General features: G+C 44.2%; 1 protein-coding gene across 24 annotated transcripts in view; it reads right to left on the minus strand.

Annotated features, from left to right (window-relative positions):
* Nucleotides 1–25,115, minus strand: part of RAPGEF5 (Rap guanine nucleotide exchange factor 5) — a 434,425-nt gene that overhangs the window by 238,587 nt on the left and 170,723 nt on the right. For 11 of the 24 annotated variants that reach the window (XR_014816836.1, XR_014816835.1, XR_014816834.1 and 8 more), the window contains exon 1: nucleotides 3,144–3,541. The exons of 4 other annotated variants lie outside the window; for them this stretch is intronic. Coding sequence is in view for 9 of the 20 variants with exons in the window: in XM_084978464.1 (XP_084834590.1) it covers nucleotides 3,144–3,374 (231 nt within the window). In the remaining 11 variants the exon portion in view is untranslated. Of the gene's footprint in view, nucleotides 1–2,987; nucleotides 3,119–3,143; nucleotides 3,542–3,629; nucleotides 3,812–25,115 lie in introns of those variants that run through there. 9 more of the 24 variants (XR_014816831.1, XR_014816830.1, XR_014816829.1 and 6 more) reach the window with 3 other exon arrangements.

The following is a 25,115-nucleotide window of genomic DNA, read 5'->3' on the forward strand; positions in this document are numbered from 1 at the left end:
TCATACAATTCAACATCAAGAAAACCAAAAATAACTCCATTTTAAAAAATGGGCAGAGGACCTGAGGAAACATTTTTCCAAAGAAGACATGCAGATGGCCAACAGGCACATGAAAAGATGCTCAACATCACTCATCATCAGGGAAATGCAAATCAAAACTACAATGAGATATCACCTCACACCTGTCAGAATGACTATCCTCCAAAAGACAACAAATAACAAGTGTTAGCAAGGATGCAGAGAAAAGGGAATCCTCCTAAACTGTTGGTTAAGTTTAAATTAGTGTAGCCACTATGGAAAACAGTATGGAAGTACTTCAAAAAATTAAAGATAGAACTACCATATGGTCCAAAAATTTCACATCTGAGAATATACCCAAAGTAAACTAAAGCACTAATTGGAAAAGATATACGCACCCCTATGTTCACTGCATCATTATTTAAAATAGCCAAGATATGGAAGCAATCCAAGTATCCACTAATAGACAAAAGGATAAAGAAGCTAGGGTATATACATACACAATGAAAGATTACTCAGCCACGAAAAAAAAAAAAAAGAAAGAAAGAAATCTTGCCATCTGTGACAACATGGATGGACCTAGAGAATATTATGCAGAGTGAAATCAGTTAGAGAAAGACATATATCGTATGATCTCACATGTGGAATTTAAAAAACAAACAAAATGAAAATAGACTCAAAGAGAACAAACAGGTGGTTGCCAGAGGGGAGAAGGTTGGGGTGGGGTGAAATAGGTGAACAGGTTTAAGAGGTATAAATCTCCAGGTGTAAAATAAATAGGCCATGGGGATGTCATGCACAGCATAAGGAATATGGTCAATAACATTGTAATAACTTTGTATGGGAAAGATCCTCACGACTTACTATGATCATTTTGTAATGTATGCATATATAAAATCACTATGTGATACATCTGAAACTAACATAATATTGTACCTCAACTACATTTCAGGGACAGAAAGAAAGAAAAGAAGAGAAGAGAAGAGAAGAGAAAAGAAAAGGGAGGGGAGAGAGAGAGAGGGATGGTCCCCCTCCGCGTGCCCCAAAGAATGGTTCCGTCAGCAACAGTGAGAAGGTGACTGTCTGCAGGTCAAGAAGAGAGTTCTCACCAGAAACTGAATCTCTAGACACCTTGATTTTGGCCTTTCCAGCCTTCGTGACTGTGAGAAAATAAGTTTCTGTTGTTTATGTCTTCTAGTCTATGGTATTTTGTTATGTCAGTTTAAACAGACTAAGACTAATACAGACCAATTCACCTATTTTTCTCTTTCAAAGTCTTTCCTAGGGGCTTTAAGCTCAAGGGCAGAGCATTTGACTGTAAATCCTTTCCTACCTCTTTGAAGGGAAGATTCTAAAATCACAAAGCTGGTTGCAAAGCCAAAGGAAGGGAAAATCTTTGAAACTTATGGTTTCCAACATTGGAAAATTTTACAATCTTCCGCCAATAAAAAACTGGCCATGCATTTAAGAAATGTGTTTGGAATGTCCCAAGGAGAAATAATACAGTATAATACAATACAGATGCAATACAGTAACCAAAGAAGGACCAATAAAGTATACATTATTTGAGATAATCACATTCAGAATAACTGAGAGTAAACATGTACACTGGCAAGGCACACAACGTTATCCCAGGCAGAGAGAAACACAAGCCTCTATGCCAATGAACACTCCAGATCTATTTACACAGAAACCCTTAGCAACTCTCCTCACAGATTGCCTGGCTGCCCTCATGTCTTCAGTATTCTGTGCCGTGAAAAAAGTAACTGTCAAGGATAATAGGAACATGATTTGACCTACTTTTCCCTAGATTCCTGCAAAGTCTATAACTCTGGTTCTTACATTTGTTTAGCTATCACGAAATAGCTTTGGGACACCTTTCCTGGCTTTCTCTGCAGGCAATCCTGCATGCCACACATTAAGGTCACTTGTGGCAGTTCCTAGACTCTCATGGTCATGAACTTAAAGATATCCTATGACACTCATCTAATACTCAAAACATCCTTCTGGGGTAGATCCTGTACACTCATCCCTACTCGGGAAGAAAAATTCTTAAGAAAGGAGGAACAGAGCCTAGAGAGGTGGAAGACCTACATCAAGTCAGGCTCTTCCCTGCCCAAAGGAAGCCAGACCCAAACCAGCATTTCTCCCTCTCAAGTTTCCACAAAACGATCTTGCAAGAGCGGACAGTCCCTCAGTACGACCTTTAAAAAGGCAGACAACCAAGACTTGTTTTAATTACAGTCCAAAAAAATTACATTTGTAGCAGTTTTCGGTAAAGCCTGCTTAACGATGACAAATTTTTAAAAGCTAAGTAGAACCCACCAAAGATGCCCAAGGCCCTGTGAGCAAGGACTCCTGACAAGTCAGCCCGGTGGCCAGAGGCCCCGGCAGGGATTGCTGTGAAAGATATCAGACCGTCCCGCTTCTCTTAATATACAAAACATGTCTGACCTGCTCGGGCCATTAGATGCACTTAGAACTCAAAGAGGGACACTCCTTCACCAGGAAATCCTATTGGGACACAGCAGCAGGAAGTCAATATTTAAGATTCTGTGGGGCGTGCACCTTCCAGCTCAAGGGGGCGTCGCCGAGTACTAAGTTCTGGGGACCCAGGAACTAAAGCTCGCCCGGGTACTTCAAATCCTAGGTCTCCCCCTCGGCTCGGCGGCGGCCAGTGCCACTCCTGATGCCCAAAGCCTGCAAAGGGGCATCTAAAAGAAGTACACAGGTCTCGTGCTTCCTGCAAATTGGGGTCCCACTGGTGAGGCCTGAGGCTCGCTGTCGGGACAGGGCTGGCCGAAGGCTAAGCAAGCACCGGACACCTGCAGCTCTCCCTCTGGGGACAGGCAAACGGCCCATCCTCCGGCGATGCCCACGGTCCCGCAGCCTGAAACCAGGTGCTGAGGTTAAGCCAGGTGCATCAGGGGAAGGGGAAACCGTTTCTCCCCAGGGTGCACCCATCTCACCGCCGTCCCAGTTCCTCTTCTGCCCCGCACAAGGGATCCCCTCCTGGCATCTCCCCAACTTCCAGACGCCCTGCTCGGCCGCCCAGGAGGATGGGTGCGGGCTCCACGTGTGCGTCGCCCACGCCCACTCCTGCCCAGCAGCACCCGGACACTCACCCGGCCCCCGGCGGCGCTGCGCTTCCTCCGCAACGTGAGCCCGCTTCGCAGCAACGCCGGCAAGTCCCGAAGCCGCGGTCGCGGCGGCACCGGCAGCTGCTCGCGCTCCGGATCCCGGGCGCTGGGACTGCGGCGCAGGGCGCCGTCCGCCGCCGCCACCGCTGCCGCCGCGGCCAGGGCCGGGCTCTCGCACGGCGGCTGCATCTTGACGGAGCCCACGGCCATCCTCATGCCCAGACGGCGGCTGCGGCGCCGGCGGCCCCTCCTCAGCGCGCTCGCCTCCGCACACCGTCCGCGCCTTCACCAGGCAGCGAGAGGGCGCGACTGCGGCTCGGGCGCGGGGCGCGCTGCCAGCCGCTGCCCATTGGCGCGCGCCGCAGCCCCCGCTAGGCTCAGCCCCGCGCACCTCCCCCTCCCCGCCCAGGTGCGCCCGGCCCCGCCCCTCCCCGCCCCGCCCTCTCCGGCGGCACGCCTCCGCCCGCGGACCTGGCCCCCCAGCAGCCACTCCAGGGGACATTGGGCAAGGTCTCTTCCACAGGTGCCGGATTCCCGGAATCCTCCACCAAACCCACTCTCCTGCTCGACCCATCCCCCAGTTGCTTTTAGGCTGAAAAGTCCCCCTTCTCCACTCCCTTTTCCCATCAGCCAGGGTTGACTTGAACTTCGTCCGACTGAGTGAGCTGGGAAGTCTCACCACCCCCACCCCGTGCCCGCAAGCTTTTTTTTTTTTTTTTCCCTAACAGCCTACCTTCAAATCATAATCACTATTCACAGAAATGATTCTTGCCAAAGAACTTCAAAATAGGCTCTGTATTCTGCTACAAGTCAACCACCACTGAGATGGAATTGCCCCCACACTGTCCCCTCTTTGGCAATACATCATTAAAGGCTAAGGGAAGAAAACTTTTGTTGGTTATGATAGGTGTTTAGCAAAAATAGGTTCAAGTCTGGTGACCTGGAGGTGAATCTCTGTTAACAAGTTGGAACCTGACCTTCCCTGAAAGCCTGATGCAGATGATGAATGTGCTTTGGTAAAGCGTAAAGGCCTCTATGGGGGGTGAATCATTGTTTACACCATTCCAGGAGGTAGGAATAGTGGAGCCCTGGGAGTGAAACTATTCCAGCAGGGCCTTAAAGTTCAAGTGGCTGGGAACCTTCACCTTCCAAATCAATCTGTCTTCAACAAGGGCCAGTGAGGGCTTTTATTCCTTATCTGTTTCCCTATCTCTGCCTAAGACTTGTAAGAAAGGAATAAGTTTACTCACTGTGGAAAAAATAAAATTGACAAATGAGGATTACAGGGGATCAGGGCCCTTAGTTGGTTCATCACTGTACCGTCAGCCCTCACGTGGTAGACGCTTGGCAAATACTTATGGAAATATGGCATGTAAAGAAAAAAGAAGAGCCACTTGTGACCTCTGCCCTCGAGAAACTTAAGAATTGGCCCAGAATTAAATAAACATGAAAAAAATATATATATACATATATATATTGCCTTGTACTCTTGATAATTGCCAAGCCAGTGCGAATAATGACATTCTGGGCTCATTCCAGGGAAATGCTTCTGGCCTGGGATGGGCAGAGTTGGAAATGTGCCTTTGAGTTGATTGGAGAAGATTTAGTCAGGCAGAAAGGAGGGTGCGGGTCCTTCAAGTAAAAAGGAACAACGAGAGAAAAATACCCAGGTAGTAGGACACGGAACCTACTGGGCATTGAATGTGTCATTCTGGCGAGAGAAAGGGATCATGTAATGGAGAAGGAGAAAATATCAGAATGGATGCTGGCAACACCCTGGAGAAGGCCTTAAATCCTGTCACCTAAAGCTGTGGCTGTTTACTAGAAAGGGCCCCACAATACACTCTTTCACCTCCATTACAGTTTCCAAATACCTACTGTGTATATTTATTCAGGGCTGAAATCCCACTTGTATCTACGGCATCATGTTGAAATACTTAATGTTTCAACAATGTATAATGTTGAAACACTTCCGCTCCCGTTAGTAATCAGACATTGCCTTAAGCCCCAATATCACCCCATACTCCAAACTTACTCCTGAAACACTAAAAATCCACTAGACCTTTAGTTCCTGGTCCAGTATAGGCCCTCCAGGACACTTGTGGTCAACGATCACTCTGGTTAGTGGGTACTTGTGCCATATCACCCCCGATAATACCCTCTGAATCATACCATGAACCCTCTGCTCCAAAATAGAACATGGGTGTTCTGTCTCCTAGTCCAGATCCTTGGACTTCATGCTCTTTGACAGAGCTTTTCAGTGCAGGACCAGGGAGTTTGGACTGTATCCATAGATCTATGGCATTGACCAAAGGTCTAAAACTCAATTATCAACAAGGGCCTTTGGAAAGTTGGCTTAGGTTAAGGTGCTAAGTGACAACTGCCATCTAGCCTGGGTATAAGACAGACAACAGGGAGTAGTACGAATGTGTAAACAGAGGACCCAGCCACTGTTTAGCTCAAATCAAGCAATGCCCCACCCCAAGACCTTTGCACTTGCTGTACCCTCTGCACGGAATGCTCTTCCTCTGAAATGCTGTCCAGTAGAACTTTCTGCAATGGTGAAAATGTTCTCCATTTTTTTGTAGCCACAAGTCACATGTGGCTTTTGAGTACTTGAAATGTGGCTAGTACGCCTGAAAACCTGAATTTTTAATTTTATTTAAATTTTAATTACTATAAATTGAGATAGCCCTATATAGCTGTGGGCTATGCTATTGGAAAGCAAAGTTCTAGAATTCCATGTTACCTTTCCTCTACTCTTTTTTTTTTTTTTTTGTCTTTTTAGGGCCACACCCATGGCACATGGAGGTTCCCAGGCTAGGGGTCTAATCAGAGCTGTAGCTGCTGACCTACACCACAGCCACAGCAACGCCAGATCCAAGCCGCATCTTCGACCTACACCAAAGCTCAGGGTAATGCTGGATCCTTAACCCACTGAGCAAGGCCAGCAATCGAACCTATGTCCTCATGGATACTAGTCGGATTTGTTACCACTGAGCCACAACGGGAACTCCTGTTCCTTAAGTTTTTTAAACTGAAATGACTCCATTTCGGTGAGGCAATCCAGGATCACGTGATTTTAAATTGTAGCGCCCATCTATTCCTTTCCCTGTCTCCTTCCTAGCCCTCCACAGAGCTTGTTGCCATTCAACCTTCTATTTCACTTCTCATTTTGTCTATTGCCTGCCTCCCCACAACAAGAAGGTAAGTTCCACAAGGCCTGAATGTTTTTTTCTTTTGTGCAGTATTTAGAACATATTAGTTGAGGAATTGAATTTTTCTACATGTGAAAATCCAGTTTTTCAAAAAAGAACTTCATCTGGATTTTTTCATAAAATCTCCTGATTTTTCAATGTTAGAAGTTAAAAAAAAAAAAAAAAAAAAAAAAGCAAATCCTACATATGCCAGCATCACATAGGTCAAACCAAATCAACTTGGGTACCAAAGCTGATTTTTACTTAGGAGAATAACATCATTAAGGCTAACATTTATGGAAATACATATGTAAGAAAACACATTTTTGTGTGTTTTTTTTCTTTCTCTCTCTCTCTCTCTCTCTCTTTTTTTTTTTTTTTTTTTTTTTTGGTCCTTTTTAGGGTTGCACCCATGGCATATGGAGGTTCCCAGATTAGGGGTCAAATTGGAGCTGTAGCGCCAAGTCTGAACCACAGCCACAGCAACACAGGATCTGAGCTGAGTCTGTGACCTACACCCACAGCTCAGGGCAATGCCACATCCTTAAACCCAGTGAGTGAGGCCAGGATCAAACCTGCGTCCACATGGATACCGGTCAGATTCATTTCCGCTGAGCCACAACGGGAACTCTAGAAAACACAAATTTTATTAGCTATTTGCAGTGAGGGGAAATGGGAGACTAAGAAGATAACTCTGACATTTAACTAACCACAAAGAGATGACGGTCTGAATTAGTGGGGTTAGTGGAAATGGGGAGGTTAGATGTCAGACATTACCAAAGAAAGCTCCTCCAAACTGGCACAACATTGTAAATCAACTATACTTTAATTTTAAAAAATAAAAAATTTTTAAAATTTAAAGAAGGAGTTCCCGTCATAGCGCAGTGGAAACAAATCTGACTAGGAACCATGATGTTGCAGGTTTGATCCCTGATCCTCACTCAGTGGGTTAAGGATCTAGCGTTGCTGTGGCTGTGGTATATAGGCCAGCATCTACAGCTCCGATTAGACCCCTAGCCTGGAACCTCTATATGCCATGTATGTGGCCCTAAAAAGACAAAAAGACCAAAAAAAAAAAAATAAATTAAAAGAAAAGAGGGAAAGAAAGCTCCTAAGGCCTTGGACATGTGTTAGGAGGAGAAAAATATTTCAGGTTGTGTTACAGATTGTATTTTACAAAAATGACCAACCCAGTATCTCCTATCCCCCATGATCTTCTGCAGTACAATCCTGCCACTCCACCATATAGAGAACAGGGTTTATTTCTCCAGCCCCTGAACCTGGGCTGGCCCTGTGACTACTTTGGCCAATGGAATCCAGCAGAGGCAACAGCGCCTGTTCTGTAAACAGCCCTTAAGTGACCTGGTAGCGTTCACTCCCTGCTCTCCTGGGATATTCCTGCTCACAGCCCAGCTTGCTATGAGAAGCCCAAGCCACCTGGAGAGTCTATGCAGAGGTGCTCTGACAACTGAGTTCTCATTCATAAACCAGCATCAAGGGCTGGCCATTTGTAAGCCATTTTGAACTTTCAGTTCAGCCAAGCCTCTATGTGACCCCTGCACTAGCCAATGTCTGGCTGCACCCATAGCAAGAAACCAAAGTAAGAACTACCCAGATGAGCCCAAAAAACCCAACGAACTAACTATGCAAGTTAGCAATGAATTGGGGGTTTTTTGTTTGTTTTTTGTCGTTTTGGGGCTGAAACCACAGCATATGAAGGTTCCCAGGGTAGGGATCAAATTGGAGCTACAGCTGCTGGCCCATGCGATAGCCACAGCAACGCAGGGTCCAAGCCATGTCTGCAACCTACACGGCAGCTCATGGCAACTCCAGATCCTTAACCCACTGAGTAAGGCCAGGGGTCAAACCCGTGTTCTCATGGATAGTAGTCAGGTTCGCTATCTCTGAGCCACAACGGGAACTCCCACAATGAATTGTTTTAAGCCACTCACTTTAGAGGTATTTGTTACACACCAATAGATGACCAGCACACATGGTTCAGAAAAGTGTGAAGAACGCATATCCTGGAGTTCCCGTCGTGGCACAGTGGTTAATGAATCCGACTAGGAACCATGAGGTTGCGGGTTCGATCCCTGCCCTTGCTCAGTGGGTTAACGATCCGGCGTTGCCATGAGCTGTGGTGTAGGTTGCAGACATGGCTCGGATCCCGCGTTGCTGTGGCTCTGGTGTAGGCCAGTGGCTACAGCTCCGATTCGACCCCTAGCCTGGGAACCTCCACATGCTGTGGGAGTGGCCCAAGAAATAGCAAAAAGACAAAAAACAAACAAACAAACAAACAAAAAAACGCATATCCTTATGAATTTTTTAAAAAGAAAATTTATATTTATATTGGTATGTGTGTAAAGAAACTTGAAGTTTCTTGCAAGTGGTTGGAAATGGCTACATGAGGAAAGGAAAGAGACCTTTTTAAGTAGAACTTTTAATACTTTTTGTTTTTATAAAAACATGTAAACATATTACCTATTGAAAAATTAAATTTTAAAAATTGGTCTCAATTTAGAGAAGTCAGGAGGTAGGGGATCTGGTGTGGGGGGTTTTGTTTTACAAAGCAGTTAAACTGGCTGAACTAGAAGGCTCCACAGTGAAAATCTGACCATCATGAGCCAAGGGAGGGACTGGCACTCAAGAGAAAGGACTGGAGAGAAAGCTCTGCTGAGGTCCAAATATCTGATGGTAAAGGATGGAACTAGGTGGGGGTGCTCAGGGGAGAGAGGGGAGCTGAGAGTGTCCACCCCTTCCTTCTGGGACTTTGGAGGACACACAGCACTTGACTTTCCATTCCTAGTTGTATGAATTTTGGAGCATTGACTTCCGTGGCTTTTCCTCCTTTAATTTTTGTGGCCCCATATGATTATCGAGAATACTAAGGAAAGCTTCTATTAGCTGGGCTTTCCCTTGTGTCTTTGCCTTTCCTGTGCACCTGCTCATCTCCTGATAAAGGTACTCAATGCGTGTCACGCTCCTAACACCATGACGATCAGGAGTTGATGAGTCCTCCTTGGTGTCCAGCCTTCCCAACCTGTCTTGTTTTAATTTCTCTTCTATTTAAGATGTTCTGCGTTGCTTTACTAGCTCTCTGAAATAGAAAAGCTAAATAAAATTTTGCCTCTCTATTCAAGCCTACCAACACTGCCAGTGATCAACATGGTTTGAACAGACCTTCCCAAGGACTAAGGTTGAGCAGTGGGAGATCAGAGGCAGATCTTGTGCTAGAAACCCAATGCTGCCCATACTGCCTCTGCTGAGAACATCACATCTAACTGTATAGTTGATACTAACACATTGTTTATGCTTCCCATTTCTTTGTTTGTTTCTTGCTTGCTTGCTTGCTTTTTTGCTTTTTAGGGCCATACCCATGGCATATGGAAATTACCAGGCTAGGGGTTGAATCAGAGCTGTAGCTGCCTGCCTATCTATGCCACAGCCACAGCAACTCGGGATCGGAGCCATGTCTGCAACCTCCACTGCAACTCATGGCAGCACTGGATCTTTAACCCACTGGGTGGGGCCAGGGATTGAACCCATGTCCTCTGGATACTAGTAGGGTTTGTTACCACTGAGCCACAACAGGAACTCCTATTTTTATGTTTTCTTATGGAATGAATATGCAATCAAGAGCAATGTGGCAAGATAACGAAGCATGTTTCAAACCTAAAAATGTTAAGCCTTACTCATCTTATTTTAGTTTTCAAGAATCATAAATAGAACTATCTGCCATCAGACCGTTCATGACAAAGCTGTGTGATGCTGTGCTATTATTTGTGTAGTTCATCGTGCACTATGCATCACACAAATATCCCCCTCAGGGAAGAGACATTTTTCTTACACTATTTGCATTGGTGGCTCCAGCCAGAACCTGGCTGATAATGGTGAGTGTCGTTCTTTTCCTTGTAAGTCTATCTTCTATTCATTACACTCAATCTCAAAACAAAATCTCTCTTCATGTCTTTTTCATATGTTATTTACTGTTATCATCCTGAAAATTCCTTTTTTTTTAAATCAGGTGTGTGAGTTTATCAGGCCTTTGGGTACCTTTAAGATATTGGCACCAAAAAAAAAAAAAATCTTTGTTGTCAAATGCGCAAAAAGACAGAGGAAGAAAGGCAAAAAGAAAACTAACTGGATCAAAAGACAAGCCAGCCATGCCCCATCCTTCCTGCTCTGGTTATAGAAATCTACTCATCCTTTCACAGATCAGACAACACCTCCTCCTAGAAGTTTTCTCTACTCTGCTCATTGGGATGAGTCCTTTCCTTGAGTAAACTTCAGCATTCACCTACAACTATGAATCTACTTTCACCATCTCTCTTATCCCAGGCTGTTTTGTATTTGAATTCAGTGTTTGCATATAAAACCTATATGAAGTTATAAACCCCCAGAGGGCAGAAATTGTTCATTTTTGTCTCCCCTCTAGTGTCCATTGCAGTGCCTAGCTCACCATGGATGCGAAGTTGATAAATGCGTGCATGAACGAATGCTGGATGGATGAACAAATGAATGAACACAACCGTGATAAGCTAACCACTGTCATCCTAGGTTGAGGAAAGCAAGACAGAGGCAAAGTCTCAAAGGTCACAGGAAAATGCATTATCCCTAGGGTGGTGGGAGGCTATAAATGGACTCCAGATGGTGCCATGTTCAGATCAGCAAGGAAGGAAGATGATTTTAGCACCAGCATGTAGAGTGCTTTAAAACAGGGAAACACTGAAAACTGGTTAGCCAGCAAAGCAGGTTACCGAGTCCCAGGCATGAAGGATTAACATGGTAATCCATAAAATCATGTTAATGCAAACTTCTGTGTTTTCCTTGCACCCCCAGCATCAGTGCATCCTGTGCACAGAATTTCCATGCTCATTAAACAACATTCTGTTTATAAAGCTGTTTTCAAACTTTAAAGCACTACACAGAGAGCACTGCTTTTCTGTAGGAGGGAAAGGCAAGCAGCAGATGAAATGATGCCTTGGAGAAAGCAGACCTGGGCTAGGATGGCAGAAGGGAGTGGGAAAGGAAACGGGGTGTCAAAGATTCTGCCCAACCAGAAGACAGAGACCTTTCACACTGTGTTTCTTCCCGTTTGTGAATGTGAAGCATTTGTAGCATTGACCCCAGCCAAGTACAGAGTAAGCCATGAGAAAATCTGTCTTAGAGCTTTCTGGCAACACTGTATGAATTTTTTAAAATGATTTTTATTGTTTCCATTATAGCTGGTTTACAGTGTTCTGTCAGTTTTCCACTGTACAGTAAAGTGACCCAGTCACACATCCATATATCCATTCTTTTTCTCACATTATCCTCCATCATGCTCCAACTAGATATAGTTGCCAGTGCTATACAGCAGGATCTCATTGCTTATCCATTCCAAAGGCAATTGTTTGCATCTGTCAACCCCAAATTCCCAGTCCATCTCACTTCCTCCCCCTCCCCCTCCCCCTCCCCCTTGGCAACCACAAGGCTGTTCTCCAAGTCCATGATTTGAAATTGGCATTTGAAGATCTTGGTAAGAAGATAGAGATGCAGGGGTAGGGAACACTCAGAGCAGGAAGATCTCCTAAGTTCTTAAATACAAAGAAGGTCTCAGCACGCAAAGAACACAAAGTTGTTGTTTTCCTATGTCTTGAATATACAAAAGGGAAATTGGATTCATTTGATACAGAGTTAAGATTGAAGACGGAAACCACAGGGAAAAAGTTTCTTCTCAAAAGAAATAAAGGCTTTTGGAGTTCCTGTCGTGGCTCAGTGGAAATGAACCTGACTAGCATCCATGAGGATGTGGGTTCGATCCCTGGCCTTGCTCAGTGGGTTAAGGATCTGGCATTGCCCTGAGCTGTGGGGCAGGTCGAAGATGTGGCTCGGATGTGGAGTGGCTGTAGCTGTGGTTATGGTGTAGGCCGGCGGCTACAGTTCTGATTCAACCCCTAGCCAAGGAATTTCCATATGCTGTGGGTGTGGCCCTAAAAAGACAATAAATAAACAAAAAAACAAACAAACAAACTAAAGGCTTTTCTACTCACTTAGGTTCCATTTTGAACCTGAAATAGTCCTTACCCTTGCAAAATGGGGGGCTTACATCAGGCTTCATGGAATTTTGTTTTATCAGAAGCGTGATTGGGTTCAATGACCTGTAATGTTCCATCCAACCCAAAGATTCAGTATTTTCACTGGCCCTGGTGACTACAGAAGTGGTTGTATAGCACAGCAATTTCCCCAAGTGTGGCCTGGGGGACCTCTGGGGATCCTCAAGACCCTTTCAGAGGTTCCTTAAGGTCAAAACTGTTTTCTCAATAATACAAAAAATGTTATTTGTCTTTTTGGTTCTCGTTTTCTCATGAGGACACACTAGTATTTTTCAGAGGCTGCTGACATGTGATACTGCAAGAGGCGGAATGCAGGAACAGATAAGACACTCCAGCGGCCTCTACTAGGCCAGACACGAAGGACATTAACAAAAATATAAACAATAGCATTCTTTTCACTAAATTACGTTTTGTTTTGTAAAACAGTTATTCTTCACAGAACATATAATCAGTTTATTATTAAATGAATCACTAATATTTAAAAATATTTGCTCTTCTAAATTTTATTTTTCCCACTGTTCTAAGTATTTTAATTTTTTTTTAATTTATATTGGAGTATAGTTGATTTAGAATGTTGCATTAGTTTCAGGTGTACAGCAAAGTGATTCGGTTATTAAATGTGAGGATAGTAAGTATTCATAGACACAACCCACAGAAAAAAAGCTCGTTGAAGTCCTCAATAATTTAAAAGTATAGGAGTTCTTGTCGTGGCGCAGCAGAAACAAATGCGACTAGGAATCATGAGGTTGCGGGTTCGATCCCTGGCTTTGCTCAGTGGGTTAAGGGTCTGGCGTTGCCGTGAGCTGTGGTGTAGATTGCAGATGAGGCTCGGATCCTGTGTTGCTGTGGCTGTGGCGCAGGCCGGTAGCTGCAGCTCCGACTGGACCCCTTGCCTGGGAACCTCCATATGCCTCCAGTGCGGCCCTAAAAAGGAAGAAAACAAAACAAAACAAAACAAAACAAAAAAACTTTACCAGTATAAAGAGGTCCTAAAACCAGGAAACTTGAGAACTACTTTGGAGGGGATGGTCAGAAAAAGAAAAAAATTACCTCTGATAATAAGAAAGCAGGCAGGTGAGAAGAGGCTCAAAAAACTTTCTGCTTTGCCCACTTTCCAGTACCTTTGCTGAATTAATGCCACTTTTATCCTGATTCATAACTACTGAATTCTACAAAAGTGGCTACTTGGGGGACCTGGGTGGTGTAATGGATGGACCTATACTTTGGAATCAGAGGGGTCTGAGTTCAAATCCTGATTTTTCTACCTTCTAGTTATGTGGGTTTAAATTACTTGCCCTTGGAGTTCCCGCTGTGGCAGAGTGAGGCAAGAATCTGACTGCAATTGCTCGGGTCACTGTGGAGGTGATGGTTTAATCCTCAGCCCAGTGCAGTGGGTTAAAGGATTGAGCATTGCTGCATCTGCTGCCTAGGTTGTAGCTGTGGCTCGGATTCAATCCCTGACCTGGGAACCTTCATATGCTGTGGGCTCGGTCATTAAAAAAAACAAAAAAAAAACAAAAAAAAAACTTGAGTTTCCATGATCTGTTCTATGTAATATTTATACTACTGGGTGGTTGAGAAGATCAGACAAGATCTATGCGCAGAATCTAATTCAATGAGGTACCTCTTAAATTATAGTTCTCTGTGCGGCTGGAGCTGCCATTCATCAAACCCTAGTGAAAGGCCCAAGGAAGCTGCATAACCGGGTGAACAAATGATGGTCTAGATATGATTTTCACTGACTTTTCCCACATTATCCCCTCTCTAGGCAAATTCCAAATCTTTAGACAGGTTATTCCTCAACTTTCTCCACTGCCAACCACTAAAAAACCACTTCCTCATCCTTCCTACTCTAAGTACAGTTGGGAAGGAGTAAAATAAGCATTGAACATGGAGTCAAAAAACCCAGGTCATGTTCCACAATTATTGATTTATGAGCTCTCTGATCTTCACCAAGCACTTCACCTCTTGGAACCTCTTTCCTCATCTATAAAACAGGGATAATAAAAACTAGTCCTCCGTAGGGTGGCTATAAAGGCTAAAGTAAATAATACTGATGAAAACACCTAGCAAACGGTAAAATATATATGTGTTGTTGTTACTAATAAATCTCTTCTATTCCATGTGCAAGACTGGTCTAACCTAAAAAAATCCCACAGTGAATGCTTAAAACTATCTCTGCATGAACACACACATACACACTTGCAAGTACGCACTGGAGAGTAACATGAAATTTGCACATATTTTTACAAGTGCAAAAACTTTCTGCATGTGTTCTGGGAACCCTCCCCTGGCCCCTGCAAACTCCTTTTTCTGCTCCAAAGCCCCAATAAAGAGCAACACCATGACATATCAATCTTTATTTCTCAGTAAACCTACTTAAAAGAGGTTATGCTGACAAGAGTAGCAATGAAAAACTTTCTTAGGAAATTCAAATGTGACATTCATCTGATTCCCTCCCTGTGACCTGGTCCCTTAGGAGGGAAAGATGCTTGAAGGGGTGGTAATTCATAAGTGCTATGAGCAGAGCTGACTAAATCTTTAATCTGCAGGTGCTCTTTTAGGTCTATTGATTTAGAAGGAGGAAAAGCTGTCGTCATAAAGTTTCGGTTCATTCCTGATGAAATGTCAAAACCCACATTGTGGAGACTGCGAGAATCTGACTCCCTTCTTCAGTCAATTCAGGATGAGCCAGTTTTGGTCACGGTCCATTGGGTTGCATGCATCTTTGTTATTCTTGGCTCCTCCTTGGCTGTGAACTTTCAGAGGACTGATGTCACTCCTTCTGAATATTGTGTAAATTCTCCATCACTTACAGTGTTGGTCTCTGCCTGGTGGGCCTGATGGAACTGCAGTTTTATGATTCCAGATCAAAACTGATATGGTTTCACTTTTCAAGGATGTCGATTCAAAACATGCTCTCAGAAACCATTCATAATGGTAACAACAGAATTTCATATTTATTTACAAGGGAGACCCAGAGATGCAATAGACCTTAATAGTTGTAAAGTCTTCATAGTTTTTCTCAAGGTGTACGGACCGGATGCTCTTTAGAGCTCTAGTTATGGCGGAGACATTAGAAGAGAAGATGAAATGAAGTCAAGAGTCCAGGAAATCATAGGAAAGACTCAGAAGCATCATGTGTTTTCTCTTCATAACTAATTTCTTATGACTTTTCCTTGTAGTTTCCAAGCCAGGAATCCTAAATGAGCCTCACTGTCGTATGGTGGTCTCTCGGGCCTGATGGGCTAAATTCAGATCCTCTCACTGCCTTTTACAGTCCTGAGAAGCTGAACAGGCCACATCTTTGGCCTCTGTTCCCTTATCTGCACAATGAGGATAATCATAGGAACTGCCTCATTGAATTACAGTGGAGAATACATGAGACATAAAGTATGAAGTACCTAATGATGTAGGCACAGAGCAGGCATGTTAGACAGTATCTTTATTACTCTTTTCAATATGGGGTCCATAGATTTTTAGAAGGGGTGGCAACATCCCAATATCACATGGAAAATGTCTGTACAGCGTTGCCATCATGACTCAGCAGTTAATATTAACCTGACTAATAGCCATGAGGCCATGGGTTCGATCTCTGGCCTTGCTCAGTGGGTTAAGGATCTGATGTTGCTGAGGCTGTGGCTGTGTCGCAGGCCGGCGACTGCAGCTCTGATTCTACCCCTAGCCTGGGAACCTCCATATGCTATGGGTGCAGCCCTGAAAAGACAAAAAAAAAAATAAATAAATAAATAAATAAATAAAAATGTGCGTTTTTCTGATGAAAGAGACACAGGCCTCATCAGATTTTCCAAATACATCATCTAATAACAAAAACTTCTAAGGCCCATGGCACTTGGGCTGAACCTAACTTCATAAATGTGACTGACTATGTATAGAAAAACCAAGATGAAGACAAACGTAAGCTACCCCTTTTATACTGTGGCGGTCATGTGAATTCTGCTATGATTTAAAAGGTTGCTCCTCCCCTTACAGATGTCCTACAGACAGATGTCCCTCCAGTGCCCTGCCGCTACCATGCAGGACCACCATCAGATGTAAACCTGAAAATGAACAGATATATTGCATGCTGATGTTTGGGAGATGGACTGGTATTGACTGGCAAAGAGGTTTTTACAGGGTTTGAAGGCAGTCTGGGAAGGGGCAGAACAAGTGGAAATCTGACAATTCTGTTGATGCTCAAATCCTGAAAATAGCCCAAAGGAGAAATGACAGTCATCACAGAATCAGGTATGACAGGGAAAATGCTAGAGAAGAAGATACCAAAGAAAGCACTTGCAGGAGGCTACTTTACTTCCTGATTCAATTTTGCATTTGTCTTTCTAAAGGCGCATAAGATCCCCCATAAGAAGAAAAAGACAGATAGGTTGACAGAATTTTGTGGCTGTTTTCTGGAGCATGTACTAGAGAATTTAAGATTCTTCACTGTTACTATTGGGTATGTATTTAGAAAAATGTTCTGCCGTGACAACAGGTAATCCTCATAAAATTTCAATCTCTAACAAGAGGGCAGAAATGTTGCTTTTCTAGCATTTTCTGCCTTTTAGTTTGCATATTAATAACCCTGAATAGCTACTTAGGTGTTCTAAATAACTAAATCGGCCTTGCTCAAAAACTACTTTATAGTTTTTTTAAAATTTGATTAGAGTATAATTGACTTTCACTGTTGTGTTAGTTTCAGGTGTACAGCAAAATGATTCAGCTATACATGTATCCATTCCTTCTCAGATTCTTTTTCCATATAGGTTATTAGAGAATATTGAGTAGATTTCCCTGTGCTCTGCAGTAGGTCCTTGTTAGTTATCTATTTATACATAGTAGTGAAAACTACTTTATTGTTGTTGGTGAAAAAATAATTCTGTCTTCTCTCTGGACAATTTGGACAACTTCCTGGAATGGGCTTTAGCTTTGGTTCATATTAGTCATCCCTGGAATCAAACTAGAGATGATGCTGATTTTTGCCTTAAGAAGCATATCAACATGTGATGTTCTTTTTTCTTTCTAGTTTCATTGTAGATGATGCCCAGGAATCAAACCATCAGTATTTATAGAACATCAGTCCTGGACTGAGCACCGTATGAGCCACAGATGCGGATAGTAGCCTTTATTCCCTCAAGGACTCAGAAAATAGTTGGGAGAGTTGAAACAAGCACATTTGAAAAAAGAGAAAACTTCTCAATAGTCACTAAGCCCTACTGTGTCCGGGTGGTGAGATGGAAAGATGAGTAAGTGAGGGTTCATGCCCCCTGTAGCAGTGGACTTCTTAGGAACTGCTTTTGGAGGAAGAGCTTATAAGACTTGCAGAACTTCAAGGGAAGAGGAGAACCAATGAGAACTGGCAGAGTTAAGGGAGACATCATGGCTAAGGGACGTTTTGAAGGATGTGAAGGATTTAGACAGGCAATGAATGGGAAGAAAGAAAATCATGGAAGTGGAAATGACCAGCATTGCATGGCACTTGATGCTGGGGGCTATGCAAAAGCTGCACAACGATATTCACCGGCCCTGGAAATGACCATGGCTCAGTCAGAGTAAGTGGAAAAAGCAGGACATGTTGAGTGATGGAAAACAGGTGTATGCTGGTCTATATGGGTCAGGCTTAGATTGTTGAGGGCCTCAAAAGCCAGGCAGAGGATGTTGGGAGGTGCATGACAACTCCTAAGAGCACAGTATGTTTCTTAGTTGGGGGCAGAGGGGATGTGGTGGAAGTGTGTTGGGGGATAGTTAGCCAAGAAAGAGGAGGCAGAGTTGCCTGGAATATCTAGAACAAGGAGGCAGGCTTGGAGGTATCACAGTGACACGTGGTTGACGTAATGACAACTGAGGTGACTAAATAAGCAGGAATGGAGAGGAGAGGAAGAATGGAACATATGGAAGCAAAACCCAACAAGATGATGGCGTGGGAAATGGAAGATGAAAAAGGCTTCAGGCAAGGATGATAACCTGCTTTTGCTGAGCCGCCTAACACAGTTTGGTGCTCAATGCTTTTGTCTAGGATAATGAGATAATGCTGATTTTTCAGCCTAATAAACCTACTTGCCATTATTAAAACAGAAGAAAGACAGAAAATATTTTTATATTTCAGGAAACAAATTCTGGGAAGGCAAATGAGGGAATTTGTGCTTTGCAATTCAGCTCCAGCTCCGTTTGCATCAGGGCCAAACTAATACCCCAACAGGTTGCTAAGAGAAATTATCTTACAAAACATGTTTGAGCTAAAGACGGGATTAAGGCCCTTGTCATTTGCAGAATGACCTACTTTAAAGGAATTCCATTTAGATGTAATGGGTGGACTTTCAGGAGTTAGTTGATTTACCCAGAGCCTATATGAAATCTTTCCTCCATATAATATTTTACTCAATTCACAGGGGAGGCTTTTCTAAGTAATTAGATGGAAAATAATAGAGCACCATACATTTTATTATTTCCTTTTTACCAGTAAATGAGCAGAAGGTAAATAAATTGGCTAAGACACATGGAGTGAGTCAGCCACCAGTCTTCAAAACTGTGGTCCTGGCCTTTAGCCCTGTGCTGAAGACCACATAGCAACGAAGGTGATTAAATACGATGGTGGACCTTGAACGTTTCATATAAATCCTTTAAGTCAGCAATACTTCTGAGGATTAATGCACTCACAGAAAAAGATTCACAAAAGATGCAACAGAAGAAATAGCTTCTGTGACAGAACCTTTTCTATTTGGGGCAAAGAAAAGGGATCCTGTCAGCAAAACAGCTGCAGAGTTTACATGCTTAGTCAGGTGAGGCCTTGCTGACAGTCTCCCTAGAGTCTTGTCCCAGAGCCATCCTCATTCCAGAACTGCAGGTCTGACTTTAAATAGCTTGCAGGGAATTAAGGGAGGCTAGAAGCCTGCAAGTTATTTAATATGGAAGGTCTTTAGCACTGTTCTGAGGAGTCACTCAGCCCCTGATTGGCTCCCCATTACCCTGAGAGTAAAGAGAACAGACTTAGGGTCCGTGGTCCTATGCAGAACTGTTATTGCACCCACAGGGCAGCTTGCTTGTTCCTAAGAAGTCTACAAAAAGAAAAAAAAAAAAAAAAAAAAAGGAGTTCCTGTCGTAGTGCAGTGGTTAACGAATCCGACTAGGAACCATGAAGTTGTGGGTTCGATCCCTGCCCTTGCTCAGTGGGTTAACAATCCGGCGTTGCCGTGAGCTGTGGTGTAGGTTGCAGACTCGGCTCGGATCCCGCGTTGCTGTGGCTCTGGTGTAGGCCAGTGGCTATGGCTCCGATTCAACCCCTAGCCTGGGAACCTCCATATGCTGCGGGAGCGGCCCAAAGAAATAGCAAAAAGACAAAAAAAAAAAAAAAAACAGTCTGTTTCTACCACAGTCTCTTGGACTCCTATGCAGAAGCAACTCCACTTCCACTCCCCCATGGGCCAAGAAAACGTCACAGCAGTTATTACCGCATCCCCATCAGGAAATATTTGGCTCAGGCACAAGGCAACCTACTACAACCATACTACACTGATGCACACCCACCTACCCAACCTGGAGATGTGATGAAAGAGCACAGGCTAAACAAAGCCAATAAACATTGAAGGGATTTAGCTTTGAGGTTTATGGAAGAGAAAATGGAGAGGGTTGACCTGAGGCAAAGGAGCTCCATAACGCAGGACTGTGAGCACCCCACCCTGTAAGGAAAGGCTCCGGGGTTCACCAGCTGATGGACTACTTACCATTTTACCATGGAAAGAACTCAGTGCAGTGTGTCTTCTTGTTAAATTAGAAACCACAGCGACATCTTTAAATATGGATGTTTCATCATGTACCCAGAGGTAGCCAGAAAGCAGGTTGCCCTAGCTCTGGTTCCCCCCAAATCACACTCTGAAATAGGAATTCTACAGCAAGTAGTTTACTTGGAAGATGCTTCTAGAAACAGCAGTGGAAGGATGGAGAACTACAGGGAGAGGAAGGGAGCCAAGGAAAGGTGCCTTATCCCAAAACAGTAAGGAAGTTTCATCCTGCTGGAGAACTCTGGAAGCCAATGCAGAGTTATCAGAGTTACCCTACTGGAGGGTGAGGGAGCTGGGGTGTTTATATTCTAGTTCCAGAGTTCCCATTGTGGCACAGCAGAAACAAATCCGACTAGGAACCATGAGGTTGTGGGTTCTATCCCTGGCCTCGCTCAGTGGGTTAAGGATTTGGCAATGCTGTGAGCTGTGGTGTAGGTCGAAGACAAGGCTCGAATCTGGCATTGCTGTGGCTGTTGTGTAGGCTGGCAGCTGTACCTCCGATTTGACCCCTAGCCTGGGAACCTCCATATGCCGTGAGTACATCTCTAAAAAAAAAGCTAATCTAGTTCCCAGCTGTCATTGGGCATCAATTCTCTAGCACTTCCAGTCTGCCAAGCACTGACAGAGTCGGTTTCAGGGGCCAGAAAAAAATTTTCACACGCAGAGATGCAATGCTGGCAATTTAACGCCTGGCTCGTGTGCACCACAGCGATGAGGCCCGAAGACATGTAGGCAGGCTGTGGACAGGATCTGCCATACAAATTTTGTCTTCCTCAGAAAATATCCCAAATATTAGTGCAAGAGACAGAGTTTTTAGGTAAACCTGCTCTTTCTCCCAAAATACATTTGTCTCCCATTTCCTTCAAGCAGATGCCATCTCCTATTTTCTGGAGTGACATTCCTGAAAAGAGGCAAAGGTCCAAAGGAAGAAACATGTATTAGTTTGCAAGGGCAGCCTAACAAAGTATCACAGACTGAGGAGCTTGTACAACAAAAATTCATCATCTCACAGTTTTGGAGGCTGAAAGTCCAAGATCCAGGTGTAAGCAAGATTGGCTTCTCCTGAGGCCTCTCTCCTTGGCTTGTAGGCAGCTGTCTTCTTCCTGCGTCTTTGGATGGTCCTTTCTCTGTGCATGCATGTCCCTGGTGTCCCTTTGTGTGTTCTTCAAATAACCTTAACTACTTTTTTAAAGCCCCTATCTATTTAAAAAATTTTTTTTCCTTTTTTTTTTTTTTTTTTTTTTTTTTTTAGGGCCACACCGTGGCCTATGGAGGTTCCCAGCCTAGAGGTCAAACCAGAGCTGCAGCTGCCAGCCTACAGGGCATCTGAGCTGTGTCTGTGACCTACACCACAGCTCATGGCAAGGTGGAATCCCTAACCCACTGAGCAAGGCCAGGGATGGAACCTGTATCCTCATGGATACTAGTTGGATGTGTTTCCACTGAGCCACCACGGGAACTCCCAAAGCTCTATCTTTAACCACAAATCTCTTTTGGAAGTGCTAGGGCTGGGCCTCAACATGGGAATTTCAGGGAGAAGAGGGTGGAAATTCAGCCCATGACAGAGTAATTAGCACATTCACCATTTAGATTTGTGAAATTTCTCTTGAGAAGGAAAGTAGTGTTTAGCAGGTTCAAGCAAACAATTACTGTTGACAAGAAACAAATCTGTAGAACTCTGTTGTCTTAATTTGGGAGAGAACTTTTATGAGTTCCTTGGGCTCTTGGCCCATGGTCTGCAGACCACCTGTAAAGAGACCGCCCTGCTGTTGAGTAAATCCTATAGCTCTACCGTGTTCAGTCCTGAGTGGTACCCGTGAAAGTCGTGACAAGAAGACCCCATCTCTACTGAAAAATTCCTTTGCATCAAGGGCTGTGCTAAGCACTCCATACCTATTAAATGATTCCTGTAGTTTTGGTAATTAATCCCATTTAACAGACCAGAAAACAGGTTTAAAGAAGCAAAGTAATTGTATTTGTAGTTTCTTTCCCCCCCCCCCCCCCCCGGTCTTTTTTAGGGCCTCATCCGTGGCGTGCGGAGGTTCCCAGGCTAGGGGTCCAATCAGAGCTACAGCTGCCAGCCTACATCACAGCTCATGGAGACACCGGATCCTTAACCCACTGAGCGAGGCCAGGGATGGAACCCGAATCCTCATGGATGCTAGTTGGATTCGTTAACCACTGAACCATGACGGGAACTCCTGTACTACCATGTTTATATTCAGTAAACACTTGAAAGGTAAACCTATTAAGCACTGAGATCAGGCTTAAGGGAAGATAGGAAGAGTGAGGTCATTAGTAAGACTTAGACTCATCCCAAGAGGCTGATGATATCACTAGGAGAGAGGAGAAATGTACCAGGTAAAGCAGGATAGAAAACAACCCACCATGGTTCAAAGCCTCTTGAGAACTCAGACCAAGGGGACATTGATCCCAGCAGAGAGGATGCAGGAAGTCTTGAAGGTGCTGTAGGCACTTGAGCTAAAACAATGCGGTTTGGGACATGGAACTAGGCAGGTTGACCCACTCTTTCTCTATTCTTCAACAGCACATGCTTATAAAGTTGAGCTGAGGATTCCAGCACAGCCGGTAGGAGCACTTCCATACAGAAGGTCACAATCTGAGAGCAAATGCATTGCAACGGGGATAGAGCATGTTCAGCCAGCACAGTGGAGGCAGGAGACAGCAGCATGTGGGCTCAGCACGAGCTGCAGGTGTAGGCTGTTGGCAGGGAGAGTACCTTTGTAAAATTAGGTGCCAACATTCAACGATTGGGAGATTTCTCTCTAACTCCAGCTATTGTGGCCACTCTGGACAAATTAAAAGACCAGGTACCCTGGCCTGCACAGCTGCTTGATGTGAGTAGCAGTTTCTCATTGGCTAGACAGTGCTGTACCGTTTGTTCCAGCCCCATCACTTCCTGTTGTCTTGCACTCACTGACCTCACTTCTTTAAAGTTGCCTGCCAGGACCCTGGAGCAGCTGGGATGATATCACTTGGCTGAATGTCATGGTGATTCAGGGGATTTAAAGAGTCAACAGGATCTGTGCTTCAGTCTTGGCTCTGCTATTTTAATACCTGTTACCTCAGTTTCCTCATCTGTTAAGTGGGCATAATTGTGAACGCAAATCTATAGCATCCACTTACTACGTATCCACTTAATATGGAATCTGCTTAGCATAGCATCTAACCCATAGAAAACTTTAGAGGTCAGTTCTTATTATTGTTACTGTTGTTCTAGTTTTATCAGCGTGGGAGTTTGTCTTGGGATAATTTCCTCCATTGGAGAAAAATGCTAAGGGAGCCAAGGCCTTTGGTTTGGAGCATAGGGAGGGCAGTTATTTCTAGATTGTTCCAAAAGCAGTTCTGCAACCCTGGCTCAGCCTGGCAATCTCACACATATGTCATTGTCCCAAAAGGCACCAGGAAAATAGTGTAGAAAAACACTCCATTGACAAAGGGGTTAGTGGCATCTCTTTCACAGACCAGGTACAAAGATTTCTCTTAAAAAATGAAAAAACACCTCCAATCTCTATTGTACGAAGGATTTATGCTAAATTCAAATAAACAAAACTCTAAGAGATGAGGCTGTAGACATAGAAATGCCCCTTCATGATAACACATTACCTAAGATTTAAGAGCAGGAAAAATAAATTAATAGATTTACATACATGAATTCTATATATATTCATAAGTATTCCTCAGCTAATAATAACCTGAGTTAACATTCCCTGAGCAGACAGGGACTGATTGCAGGAGAAAAGGAGGAGGGTGGTAAGGTGTGGGCTGCCAGATTAATCCATGAGGCATTTTAGTGTGTACTGAGGAAATCCCACACGGGATGTTGGAGACTGGTCTCCCCTGAGAAACTGCATCACTGCAGAGTGGCCAGACTCAGGACAGTAGCTCTTCTCTTCCTTCCCCTGCAATAGCATGGAGGTTGGAACCAGGGCCAGAGTCCCTGAGTTCAAGCTCCACCCCTGAACAAGTCACTTAATCAATCCAACCTTTGTTTCCCCATGTAAAAGAGGAATTCAGTGAATTCTTCTTACCTGGGGTTGTGAGATTAAAATGCACATACAGGAAGAGAGTTCCCTTCGTGGCTCAGTGGTTAACAAATCTGACTAGCATCCATGAGGACCCAGGTTCAATCCCTGGCCTCCCTCAGTGGATTAAGGATCTGGCATTGCTGTGAGCTGTGGTGTAGGTCACAGAAGTGGCTCGGATCTGGCATTGCTGTGGCTGTGGTGCAGGCCAGCAGCTACAGCTCTGATTCGCCCCCCTAGCCCAGGAACTTCCATATGCCGCAGGTGTATATGCAACAAGGCTTAGCACAGTGCCTGACATGGAGTAAATACTCAATAAAGCTGTATTACTATTTTTTTTCCCTTTTCAGGCCTGAACCTGTGGCATACAGAAGTTCCCAGGCTAGGGGTTGAATCAGAGCTCTAGCTTCCGGCCTACCCCACAGCCACAGCGACACGGACTCCAAGCCATGTCTGTGACCTACACCGCAGCTCATGGCTATGCCAGATCCTTAACCCACTGAGCAACGCCAGGATTGAACCCACATCCTCATGGATACGAGTTGGATTCGTTTCCACTGTGCCACAATGGGAAGCCCCTGTATTACTGTTATTAATTAAAGGTCAGTCTCTGGACCCTTTAAACAAAATGCCCAGAATGCTCAGCAGAAATAGAAAGAACTTTGTGTCTCTCTGGCTCTCTCCTGAGTTCACTGTCAGCTTGTGCCTGCAGAGGAGAAGGCACACTTGCTTTTCCTCCTCCAGGGAAATAGAGATTTGTGAAGGTGGCTACGTAGGTGGTCGGCGTGGTGGGTTAAGCTACAGAAGTGCTGCAAAAAAGAGGTGGAGATGCAGAACTGAGAAA

Source organism: Sus scrofa, chromosome 9 (genome assembly GCF_054392235.1).
Source record: "Sus scrofa isolate SSC_HxYL_T2T_F1_AM1 chromosome 9, Sscrofa_HxYL_maternal_Yorkshire_Landrace_v2.0, whole genome shotgun sequence".
NCBI classification, from domain to species: Eukaryota; Metazoa; Chordata; class Mammalia; order Artiodactyla; family Suidae; genus Sus; species Sus scrofa.